Source organism: Triticum aestivum, chromosome 4A (genome assembly GCF_018294505.1).
Source record: "Triticum aestivum cultivar Chinese Spring chromosome 4A, IWGSC CS RefSeq v2.1, whole genome shotgun sequence".
Classification (NCBI taxonomy): Eukaryota; Viridiplantae; Streptophyta; class Magnoliopsida; order Poales; family Poaceae; genus Triticum; species Triticum aestivum.
In genome coordinates, this window is record NC_057803.1 from 3,781,685 (window position 1) to 3,794,960 (window position 13,276).

Consider the following 13,276-nt stretch of genomic DNA (forward strand, 5'->3'; position numbering starts at 1 on the left):
GTATTACTACATTAGATTAGATAGATGGATCATATGCTCTACTGCTAGGTTGGCATGCACGTCCATCCGTTTAAACAATATATGTCTGTTCTCACTTGTACTGACACCCTTACTACACCCTGGCGTGCATATGTTGCTTGTCGTGGTGCGACAAAAGAAACGGATGCCTTTCTTTCTTTCTAGCCATCCACGTCGACACCCCAGCCACTTGCAATGCAGACAACAACGCCTGCAACAGACCACGCAACACAACACACACTTACACCAGTGACCACGCACGCGCTCGCTATATAGCCAGCTCGACGCCGCGCCGCTCCTCACCAGTCACCACCACTCCTCTGTGTGATAGATGATTCCAGCCGTTGCTTGCGTCGGATACGACCGCACTGACGCGATGGAGGTGCCATCGCCGATCAAGACGGGGTCGTGGAGCCCTGAGGAGGACGCGCTGCTGGTGGCCCTTGTCCGGCAGCATGGCGCGCGACGGTGGAGCGTGATCAGCGCCAGTGTCCCCGGGCGCACGGGCAAGTCATGCCGGCTGCGGTGGTGCAACCAGCTCAGCCCGGCCGTGCAGCATCGCCCCTTCACAGTGCAGGAGGATGCGCTTATCATCGCCGCGCAGGCACGCTACGGCAACAAGTGGGCCGACATCGCGCGACTCCTCCCCGGCCGCACCGACAACTCCGTCAAGAACCACTGGAACTCCAACCTCCGCAGGTGCCAGCGCCGCGCCAAGGCCATGGCCGCTGCCACTGCCGCACGTGTCGCCGCCTCCTCCTCGTCGTCTGGATCGGCTGTGAGAGCGAAGATGCAGCAGGAGGAACAAGTCATGGTGATGAACAGGTCGCCACCAGCCGTCGTGCATGGTGCAGTTACTGCTGTTATTGATGACCCGATGCCAATGCTGTCACTGACCTTGAGCCTGGGCCTGCCCCAGATGGCCGCAGATAAGGCCTCAGAGGAGGCAAAGGCAAAGGCAAAGGAAAAGACACCACCACCAGTGGGTGTGGGGGGCAATGACGTGCGACTAATGGCGGCGATACGGCAGGTGGTGAGGGAAGAGGTGGAGCGGCAGGCAGGGCAGCTCTTGTACTCGGTTGTCATGGCCACCACCGCTGCCAGGGTCGACGGGGCATCATCGTCCGATCACCCAACCAACGGCCACCACTAAGGTGGGTAGTCGTATCATATATGGATGGTTTTCAGTGTAATCTCTGTCATTACTATTTGTGTTGTTTCAAGACATTCCCCTGTTGAATCATGTATTATCTTTTGTGTTTGTTATGGTAAGTTTCTTGAATATGCAACTCGAGTCTGTCGATTTCTGGCCGGAAACGAGGTCGCTAGGAGCAACCATAGCTAGGGATGACACATAGTGGCATTTCTTGTGAGGGGGGTCTGAGGTTGATGGTTCAGGTTCCGGGGCGGGTTGCTGGTGCCCGAGAAGAGGTGTTTAGGGGGTAGGGTATTGAGGGATGTCCGGTGACAGGCTGGTGGAGGTGGAGACTTGGGGAAGTGATGCGGTTGGAGGAAGGGGACGATATGAGGAGGAAGACAAACGACAGCCGTTGGGTTTTTTGTTAGATTTTAATCCAACGGCGGAAAACATCGACTAACGTGATTTTTAAGGTAATTTATAAATAGCATGTCCAAATATCTTATTAAAAACGCTTCCTCTCAACCAACCACCTTTGTCGCACTGTCTCGTGACCATTAGACATGCCTTTCATCAGATGGCTCGCAACAAGCCACCATAGGATAGCTTTTTTGATGTGGCACTTGTTGCAATCCCTTCGAGCGCAACAAAAGGTTTGTTGCGGACCAACCAGGGAAGGATAGGGCGGTTTCCAACATGTGGCGACATCATGGCTAGGCACGGCAGCTTAGCCAAGCTCGGGCGGTTTCGGAGATCTACGAAGGAGAGAGGAAGGTGAGAGAGTAGAAGGGGTGAGAAGGATGCGAGGAAGGAGAAGGGCGTGACGATGTGCTACTCCAGCGAGCTCGCCGACCGACACAATGGGCTCAGAATGGGAGCTCAGGGTGGATGGACTTGGGGTTGGAGGCGACAATGATGACATAGGTCCCCGATGGCAATGACCTCCCAATCTCCGATCCATGAGCGGAGATGCTTTTTGCAACAAAGGTCAAGCGACAATTGCAATAAGGGTCTTGTTGCAATGGCGGTGAACATGACTGCAAGACGGAGATTCAATTGCAACAATAGTCATGTTGCAGTTATAGCAAGACTTTTGTTGCTTGTTGCAATGATGACATTGACAACCGTGAGCTGGGGATGCTTCTGCAACAAGGACCCGGTTTTAATTGCAATAAGGCTCTTGTTGCACTAAGGAAAATAAGGAACATGAACACACGATATGGTCTCAGGCTGAGCATCATAGACCAGATGGATCGTGACCCGCCGGCCAACACGTAGCACACCATGTATCTTATATCTTGCTTGGGACTGATTAGTCTGACTAGATCATGTATCCCCTCCCAAGCCAGTAAAGATCATAGCGACACATTGGCACAAGGCACATAGGCACACTGCCTTGTAACAATCCACTCTACAGCAAACAGAGGTGGTGTCCATGATGCAAATCATGAACAAACCAGCTCCATGTTGTGCCACACAACTACAACAAGTTGTAAACGGCATATACAATATTGATTCTGCTAAAGCATATCTAGATATGTCATAAGTATTACAAAATTAAGTTCTATGTCACTGATTTTACATGAAGATCTGTGTGGGCTAGTTTTTCCCCTTTTTTCTTTTTATGTTTGATTGAGTCACTTAGGGCATCTCCAAAGCGGGGCCGCAAACTGCCTGCAACCGTTCGGACTATGCGGTTCGGATGTGTTTAGCCATCTAACGCGGGTCTGTATCGGTCTGTCGACCGATCTAGACACACTTTTTCCCGCAAACCCGAGACAAACTTGGGGGTGGGGGCTTTGCGGGTGTTCGGACACCCCTGGCCCACCCAACCCCCACCAAAACCACTCCCGGACCCGCGCCTCCATCTTCCCATTTTCTCTTCTTTCATTTTTCTCTTGCCATCGTCGACGCTCCACCACCCTGGCCGCCCCGCCACATCCATGCCAGAACTCGACGAATCCATCACCTCCAACGGTACACCCTGGAATCCACACCGCTTCTCCTCAGCCGTCATTCCACACATCTCCTTCTAGCGCCACACAAGTACCATCCTTTCCTACCATACTCACCATGCCTGACAACTGGTCGGTGAAATACCCATGCTAATTTTTTTGTCCCTTCTTCTTCGAAGCAATGGATTTGGATATGAAATACATATACGGTCACCATGTTGAGTCATCCAACAAGGACTACATGGATAAGACAACGATGATGTAGGTAGTCCTTGTAGACTCGGAGCATGTGGAAGAGCATGCTCTCAATTACAAGGGATCGATCAAGGGTCATCGAGTGCTCAACCGCAATAGGGCGTGCGACTGATACGTCTCCAACGTATCTATAATTTAAGAAGAATTCATGCCATGTTTATAACAATTTTATATGGTTTTGATATGATTTGAATGGTACTAACCTGTACTGATGTTGTTTTCAGCAGAACTACTGTGGTGTTGTTTTTTGTGCAGAAATAAAACTTCTCAGAATGGCTCAAAAAATGACAGTGATTGTTTATGGACCAGAAGAGACCCACAGAGCACTAGAGCTAAGCTAGAAGAGCCACAAGGGCACGACAATCCTAGCCCCCCTAGGGTGTGCCCCGAGCTTGTCGCTCCCTCATGGGCCCCCTTGGCGTGAAACCGATGCCAAAAATTCCTATAAATACCCAAAACCCCGAAAAGAAACCTAGATGAGAAGTTCCGCTACCACAATCCTATGTACCCACAAAAAATCAATCGGGGCCATGTTCTGGTACCCTGCCGGAGGGGGAAATCATCACCGGAGGCCATCTTCATCATCTCGACGCTCACCATGACAACGAGGGAGTAGTTCACCCTTAGGGCTGAGGGTATGTACCAGTAGCTATGTGTTTGATCTCTCTCTCTCTCTCTCTCTCATGTTCTTGATTTGGCATGATCTTGATGCACCATGAGCTTTGTTAATATAGTTGGATCATATATGTTTCCCCCTCTCTATGTTGTTGTGATGAATTGAGTTTCTACCTTTGAGGTTTCACTATTAGCAGATTGAATACTTGTTGGATTTGATAACACTTTATGTATGTGTTGCACTTGAATATCCATGGTGACAACGGGGTGTTACATTGATTCACTTGATGTATGTTTTGGCACTCAACTCGCGGATTCCTGAGGTGACATTGGGGTAATCTATGCATAGGGGTCGATGCATGTTTTTGTCCTACTTTCTCCAGTAGAAATCTTGGGGCACTCTTTGAAGATCTTTGTGTTGGATTAAATATTTTGAATCTGAAGTTATTTGATGCATATCGTATAATCAACTCACGGGTACTTGTGGTGACATTGGAGTATCTAGGTGACATTAGAGTTGGTTGATGTGTGTCATATGGTGTTATTTTAGTACGAACTCTAGGCATGTCTGTGGCACTTATATGAATAGCTCCATAGATTGATTGGAAAGGATAATTTTGAGGTGGTTTCGTACCCTACAAACAATTTCATCTTATGTTCTCCGCTGGATAAGAACTTTGGAGTGACTATTTGTCGCTCGTTGAGGGATTGTTATATGATTCAATTATTTTAGCACTGTTAAGAGATTGCACTAGTGAAAGTATGAACCCTAGGCCTTGTTTCTAAGCATTCCAATACTATTTGTGCTCACTTTTATCCATTGCACCTTGCTGTTTTTTTATTTTCATATTACAAAAACCTATATCTACTATACATGATGCACTTGTATCACCATCTCTTCGCCGAACTAGTGCACCTATACAATTTGCCATTGTATTGGGTGTGTTGGAGACACAAGATTTTTCTTGTATTTGATTGCAGGGTTGTTTGAGAGAGACTATCTTCATCCTACACCTCCCACGGATTGATAAAGCTTAGGTCATCCACTTGAGCGAAATTGTTGCTATCCAACAAAACTCTGCACTTGGAGGCCCAACACGAGTCTATAAGAATAAGTTGTGTAGTAGTGTAACATCCCAATTTTCAATTTGGATGTTAATCATTAGGTCATCATATGCATCCATGATTTTGCATTTTTAATTTGGTTTATTTGGATATTTTGATCCAAGAGACCTTACGCAACTCAAGGACCATTTGAGAGAGTTGGAGGTTTTCATAAAATTACATTTTTGAATTTTCAAAATTTGGGTCAAGGTAATTTTTATTTGAAATTATTTTTCCAATCATATCAAAATAAATAAAATAATAAGAGAAGATAATATGACTTATTCAAAACAGCGAGGAAATAATGGAAATTTAATTTTGAATAAAAATATATTTTATTTGAATTTTATTCGGTTAAATTATGGAAAAATATGCATTTCAAAAAATTGCATTTAGCCTAGAAAAATGTTCACATTGTCCTAAATATTAGGAGAGGATCGCGAAAATTACTTTTGGAATTTTAGGATTTTTATTTTATTTTACTTTTGATTTTTCTCTGTGGTGAATTTATTATTTAAAAAAATCGAACCGACTGGGCCGAAGCCCAGCCGGCCCAGCACGCCACCGCCTCGCCCATCATCCCGGATACGGACTCTGCCGGAGTCCGACGCCACCACGCCGCCCTCTCCTCCAAGCTGCGCCTCCCTCGGCCCCTTTAAAGGCTGAGGCCACCCCCTTTCCCCTCAAGTCGCGCCGCCGCCTCCCGCTGCCCAAGCCGCCGCCTTCCACCGCCCGCACCGCCGCGCCGCTTTATTACCTAGTTACACTTTGATCATATCCCTTTATTACCTAGTTTTTATGCATTAGTTTCAACCCTCAAACATTGCATGAGTATGATTGTGAACATGTGGATATGGGAAGTAGATGATGAGATAGGAACCTATTGTCTTTTTATCAACCTCTGGAATTCTATGTTATGCTCATATTTGCTTAGCCATGCTCGTAGACGGGATTGGTACGTGAGATTCATGAAAGTTGTGAGAGTTAATATTTAACTAAGGGAAACTTAAGGTGGCTACTTAAATACACATCTGGGTGGATTGGTTGTGGGCACCTGGAGCAATCCAGTGTTGTCCTAGGATATCCCAGAGTACCCGTGTGATCATCCTACGGAATGCCACCCAGGCTCAAAGGGATCATAAAATTATTCATGCTCAGAAACTTCCGTGTGCATCCATAAGAAATTATGGGCTCTAGCATAGTTGAGTAAGTTGTGTGACCTCTTTTAGTGGTAGGCTAGAATATGTAGGGGAAAGTAGGTGGTACTGTCTACCCAGAGTAAAGAGTTAATGCTTCAGAAAGACTATGTCTCGATCATCTGATCATGGATGTGGTCGAGTCTTGTGGGGAAAAGTGTGCAAACCTTTGCAGAGTGTATAAACTAATCATGGTTAGTCATGGCCCCGGTTAAGGACATCTTGAGTATCTGGTATTTGAATTATTGGTTGATCTCATCACTTGACTTAATGAATTTGTTGGGTTATTACTATTACTTTGGGATTGAGTTGGAAGAACCTTCTCAATAATGACATAAACTTTGTAGTTAAATAAAATATATTCCTTTGTTGTAGGGAAAAATTAGCTTTATGCAAATGATAACCATAGAGCCTCCACCAGCCAAATATGCATGTAGTGATAGCTGTTATTTTGTTCATTGCTCTATAGTGTTATCTTGCCAGCATATTCCACCAGCCAAATGATAACCATATAGCTGCAACGTATCATGTTGCAGAATTTTGAGACGAAGAGTAAGGTGCGATAGGTAGTTGACATGCACTAAGTTTTGTCGTGGAGTTGGAAGGACTCATTTATCTTCGATGCTTCCCCATGTTATTTAGATGGCCTTCGGCCATATTATTGTAATAAGTACTCTTTATGAGACACTCGATGTAATAAGTGTGTTATTGAACTCTGTTATAAATCCTTGAGTACTGTGTGTCAGCAATACTGATCAAGGGATGACACTTATGCACAGATACTACAGTCCATTGGGATCTGGTCGCTGCAAGATGGTATCAGAGCGCACACTGACTGTAGGACACGACCACTAGGCAAAGCCACATGATACTCTTCTCTGCTCATTTCTCACTCTTCTCTATTTCTATACTATAGATGTCAGATCCAAGGAACAAGTTCACTCAACCGTATGGTGACATACCTTTCGGACGACACTTGAAGGAAGTCACTAGGTACCTGAACATCGGCATACCAAGCTTCACCGGAACCTTCACCGCCACTTTACCAGAAGAGGAGCGCTAGACGATTCAAGTTCATGTTCCAGGAAGGACTTTTGCACCAATTACCGAGCCCATTGAGTTTTCCTTTGACGCACCAACCTGGAGTTTAGGAAAGAGCATGGCCGCCCACATCGCCATTGGACGGATAGCAGAGGTGTACCACAAGGATCTTAAAGACACCACCTACCAGATATGTGGACGCCGAGATGAGCAATGGGAGATGATTCACACCAAGAAGGATAAATCCATTGCAGCCTACATACATGAGTTGAACCAGCACATTCGATGCTATGAGAACCAGATGTGCGCCAACATGATAGACACAAAGAAGGTGATGACCCGGAACATGGAGCTGGAGGAAGAACTTAAAGCTACGCGCGATGGATATGAAGAGGAAATTGTTGTACTATTGGAGAAGAATGAAGACCCGAAGAAGAAGCTAGGAATATTCATGGGGGATCCCGAACCTGGAGTGGACATTCATTCAGAAGATTACATCATACTAGACAACACAGATTCCGACCCTGACAGTGATGATGATTATGAAGACGAAGCTGGAGCAGATATTATGGAGTCTTCCACCGATCAAAATTTCTAGTTGACCACCATATTACCATTAGAGTACTTTCATGTATATAGTAGTAGTCCATGAGATTTTGTAATTGTAGCCTAGATCAATTGTATGAATCTTGTTTGAATTGAGTGGTGTGGAATGAATGTGTTTTACTCATGTGCATATGGGTAGTGAAATATCTCTTTAGACCTCACTCTATTTTGTTCTAACCCCTCTAAACCTATCAGATGCCTCCGAGACATGACCCCGGATTCGTGTTCCCGCCGGAGCTCACTCAGTTGATCCAACAACAGAATTCCTTGATGCAGTTGCTAATCCAGAACCAAGGCAACAACAACAACAACCCACCGCCACCACCCCCAGTGGACAACTTAGCCCGTTTTCTAAGGTTGAATCCGTCGGTGCTCTCTAGTATCACCGAGCTGATTGTTGTTGATGACTGGCTCCACAAGATTGGAAGGGAGATGACCACCGCAGGTTGCACAGATGCTGAGAAGGCGCACTTTTCTGCACATCAACTGGATGGACCCGCAGCCTCATGGTGGGAGAACTACACCGCCACTTTCCCCGTGGCCAATGTCACTTGGGATCAGTTTCAGCAAGCATTCCGCACTGCACATGTCTCAACTGGAGCCATGAGCATGAAGAAGCATGAGTTTCGCAACTTACGCTAGGGAAATCATACTGTGGCGCAGTATGTGGATGAGTTCAGCAAGTTAGCATCCTACGCCCCAGATGATGTGGCCATAGATGTCGCGAAGCAGGAGAAGTTTCTTGAGGGGCTGAATGATGAGCTGAGTATGCAGTTGATGGTGGAAACATTCACCAACTACCAAGAGTTGGTAGACAGGTCCCTCATGATTGAAGGCAAGCATCAACAGATAGAGAACCGCAAACGGAAGTATGGACAGGGGAAGTACAACTCTAGAGCTCAGCACAAGCCTCGTTTTACCGCATACTCGAGAGGACACACCCATCATAACCATGGAGGCCATTCTCATAATGGAGGAAGTTCACACAACCACTGTGGCCCTAAGAATGGTAATGGGAATGGAGGAAACACCAGTCAGAACTGTTCCAACCCCGCTACACCCGCCAAGAAGGATCTAAGTCACATTACTTGTTTCAAGTGCGGGAAGACAGGACACTATGCCACCGAGTGTCCTGAAGCAAAGAATGGAAATGGCAATGGAAGCTCGGGGAAGAAGCCAAACCCCTTCACCAGAGGTCAGGTGAACCACATCAACATGGAGGAAGTTGAAGAGCAGCCTGATGTAGTGATTGGTAAGTTTTTGATTAAGTCATTTACCGCCCTTGTTCTTTTTGACACTAGTGCATCGCATTCATTCATATCAAGGGGATTTGTGGACAAGTTTAAATTGCCAACCTTATCCCTTAGGTCACCCATGTTAGTAAGCTCACCAGGAGCGGAGTATATGGCTAGCCGATGGTGTGATCGGTTGCCATTGACCATTGGTAAGCATGTTTTTCCCTCAGACCTTATTATTTTGGAATCACAAGGATTGGATATAATACTAGGCATGGATTGGCTATCAAAGTATGGAGGAAACATCGATTGTGCTAGTAAGTCAATTCTCCTCACCACCCCAGAAGGTAAACGGATCAAGTACGTGTCTAGGCATGTGCCAAGGAGGACTCAAGTAAATTCACTCTCGCGAGTTGTTCAAGAGGAAGTGCCAGTTGTGAAGGAATATCCCGATGTATTTCCGCAAGAATTACCAGCCATGCCATCGGACCGAGACATAGAGCTTTTGATCGAGCTGTTACCAGGCGCTGGACCAATATCTAAGAGACCGTATCGGAAGCCCGCAAATGATCTGGAGGAGATTAAGAAGCAGATTAAGGAGTTATTGGAGAAAGGTTATATTCAACCAAGTTCATCACCGTGGGGAGCCCCAGTGCTCTTAGTTGATAAGAAGGATGGATCCTTGAGAATGGTTGTTGATTATCATGCATTGAATGAGGTGACAATCAAGAACAAATACCCACTACCAATGATCAATGATTTGTTTAACCAGCTGCAGGGAGCTAAAGTATTCTCCAAGATCGATCTTCGATCAGGATACCACCAGCTGAAGATCTGAGAACAGGATATACCTAAGACAGCTTTTACCACAAGGTACGGGCTATATGAGTACACGGTCATGTCTTTTGGTTTGACTAACGCCCCTTCCTACTTTATGAGTATGATGAATAAGGTGTTCATGGAGTTCTTGGATAAGTTTGTTGTGGTGTTCATTGATGATATATTAGTGTACTCGAAGAATGAAGAAGAACCCAAAGAACATTTGCGCTTGGTTCTCAAGAAGCTTAGGGAACATCAGTTCTATGCCAAGTTCAGCAAATATGAGTTTTGGTTGAAGGAAGTCGGATTTCTCGGACATGTTATATGTGGAGAAGGTATAGCAGTAGACCCGAAGGTTCAGTCTGTCACCGAGTGGTTGGCACCCACCTTAGTTGGAGAGATATGCAGTTTCCTTGGACTTGCGGGATACTATCGGAGATTCATTGAGAATTTTTCCAAGATTGCGAAGCCCATGACAGAGTTATTGAAGAAGGATACCAAGTTCAAATGGACCGAAGAATGTGAGGCCAGTTTTCAGGAGTTGAAGAAACGTTTAGTGACAACCCCAGTACTAATCCTTCCGGATATACACAAGGATTTCCAAGTATATTGTGATGCTTCTCGCCAGGGACTTGGAGGCGTACTTATGCAAGATGGAAGAGTTGTTTTATATGCCTCACGTTAGCTTCGACCTCATGAGTTGAATTATGCCATGCATGATTTGGAGTTAGCAGCCATAGTGCATGCGCTCAAGACCTGGAGACACTTTCTTATTGGAAACCATTGTGATGTATACACGGATCATAAGAGTATGAAGTACATCTTCACGCAGAAGGAGTTGAACCTTAGGCAGAGGAGATGGTTGGAGCTCATAAAGGATTATGACATGAAACTACATTATCATCCAGGAAAGGCCAATATTGTAGCAGACGCATTGAGCCGCAAGAGTTATGCTAATACCCTCATAACCGAAGGATTACCTCAGGAGTTAGCCAAAGATCTCAGAGAACTTCCAATGGAGATAGTTCCGAGAGGTTTTGTTCCATCAATGGCAGTTGAGTCCACATTGTTGGGAAAGATTCGAGAAGCTCAGAAAACTGATAAGGAGATTGCGGAGATAAAGGAAAGGCCAAAGGTTTTCGTGAGGATAAACACGAAACTTTATGGTTTTAGGATCGTATTTATGTGCCCAATGACCCAGAGATGAGGAAGTTAATTCTTCAGGAAGTTCATGATTAGCCATACTCAATTCACCTAGGAAACACCAAGATGTATTTGGATTTGAAGGAATGTTTCTGGTGGACAGGTATGAAGAAGGATATTGTTGAGTATGTAGTCGTATGTGATGTATGTCAGAGTTAAGGCAGAACATCAGAAGCTAGCAGGATTACTTCAGCCTTTGCCGATACCTGAATGTAGGTGGGATAAGCTTGGCATGGATTTCACCACTGGATTACCCATGACACGATCAGGATATGATTCCATTTGGGTAGTAGTAGATCGCTTAATCAAAGTGGCTCACTTTATCCCCATGAAAACCACTTATACGAGAGCGAAGTTAGCCAAGATATATATGACCAGGATCACATGTCTGCATGGAGTTCTGAGGACCATCGTATCATATAGAGGAACACAGTTTACCTCGTTGGAGTTAATTACACCAGACTTTGGGTACCAGGCTAGAATTTAGTACAGCCTTTCATCCGTAGACAGATGGACAGACTGAGAGAGTTAATCAGATTTTGGAAGACATGTTGAGAGCTTGTGCGCTAGATTATGGATCTAGTTGGGATGATAATTTACCTTATGCAGAGTTCTCGTACGACAACAGCTACCAAGCTGCTAGTTTGAAGATGGCCCCTTCCGAAGCTTTTTATGGAAGGAGGTGAGGACACCGTTGATGTGGGATGGTGTTGGAGACCGACAATTGTTCAGGCCAGATTTAATCAGAGAGACTGAAGAGAAGGTCAAGTTGATACGTGATAGACTCAAGGTAGCTCAGTCCAGACAGAAGAGTTATGCAGATACTAAGCGAAAGGAGGTAGCCTATGAAGTCGGAGACGGGGCATATCTTCGTGTATCCCCACTTCGAGGAGTTAAACGATTTGGAGTCAAAGGAAAGTTAGTCCCACGATTTGTAGGACCATACCGAGTTTTGGAACGTATGGGTGAAGTAGCCTACAAGTTGGAGTTACCCGAAGGTTTGTCAGGAGTTCATGATGTGTTTCATGTTTCCCAGTTGCAGAGATGGTCGATATTCCTCTGAGAGATACGGTGCCCCTGGAAGCAATTCAGTTGGAGAGTGACCTAACCTACGAGGAGAAACCCGTCAAGATTCTCGAGTTGGTTAACCGAGTTACACGCAGCAAGGTCATCAAGTTCTGCAAAGTTCAGTGGAGCCACCATACCGAGGAAGAAGCCACCCGAGAGCGAGAAGAAGACCTATGGAAAGACCACCCACACCTTTTTGCTAGCCAACCCAAATCTCGAGGGCGAGATTCTTCTTAAGGGGGTAGCTTTGTAACATCCCAATTTCCAATTTGGATGTTAATCATTAGATCATCATATGCATCCACGATTTTGCATTTTTTATTTGGTTTATTTGGACATTTTGATCCAAGAGACCTTAAGCAACTCAAGGACCATTTGAGAGAGTTGGAGGTTTTCATAAAATTACATTTTTGAATTTTCAAAATTTGTAAAATTTGGGTCAAGCTAATTTTTATTTAAAATTATTTTTCCAATTATTTCAAAATAAATAAAATAATGAGAGAAGATAATATGACTTCTTCAAAACAGCAAGGAAATAATGGAAATTTAATTTTGAATAAAAATATATTTTATTTGATATTTTATTTGGTTAAATTATGGAAAAATATGCATTTTCAAAAAGTGCATTTAGCCTAGAAAAATGTTCACATTGTCCTAAATATTAGGAGAGGATCGTGAAAAATATTTTTGGAATTTTAGGATTTTATTTTATTTTGTTTTTGATTTTTCTCTGTGGCGAATTTATTATTTAAAAAAATAAAAAAAATCGGACCGACTGGGCCGAAGCCCGGCCGGCCCAGCGTGCCACCGCCTCGCCGGCCATCCCGGATCCGGACTCTGCCGGAGTCCGACGCCGCCGCAGCCGCCCTCTCCTCCAAGCCGCGCCTCCTCCGGCCCCTTTAAAGGCCGAGGCCACCCCCTCTCCCCTCAAGCAACGCCGTCGCCTTCCGCCGCCCGCACTGCCGCGCCGACGCCGCCCGAGCCGCCTCGCCTCGCCGCCGCCTCCCACGCTGCCCGCGTCAC

The 13,276-nt window shown here is 45.3% G+C and overlaps 1 protein-coding gene across 1 annotated transcript; it reads left to right on the forward strand.

Moving 5' to 3' along the window:
- The first annotated feature begins 325 nt into the window (after positions 1-325).
- On the forward strand, positions 326-1,299 carry LOC123081527 (transcription factor CSA). The gene has a single exon (XM_044504094.1). The coding sequence runs from the start codon at positions 350-352 to the stop codon at positions 1,169-1,171; it is 822 nt and encodes a 273-aa protein (XP_044360029.1). The 5' UTR covers positions 326-349; the 3' UTR covers positions 1,172-1,299.
- The last annotated feature ends 11,977 nt before the right edge of the window (positions 1,300-13,276 follow it).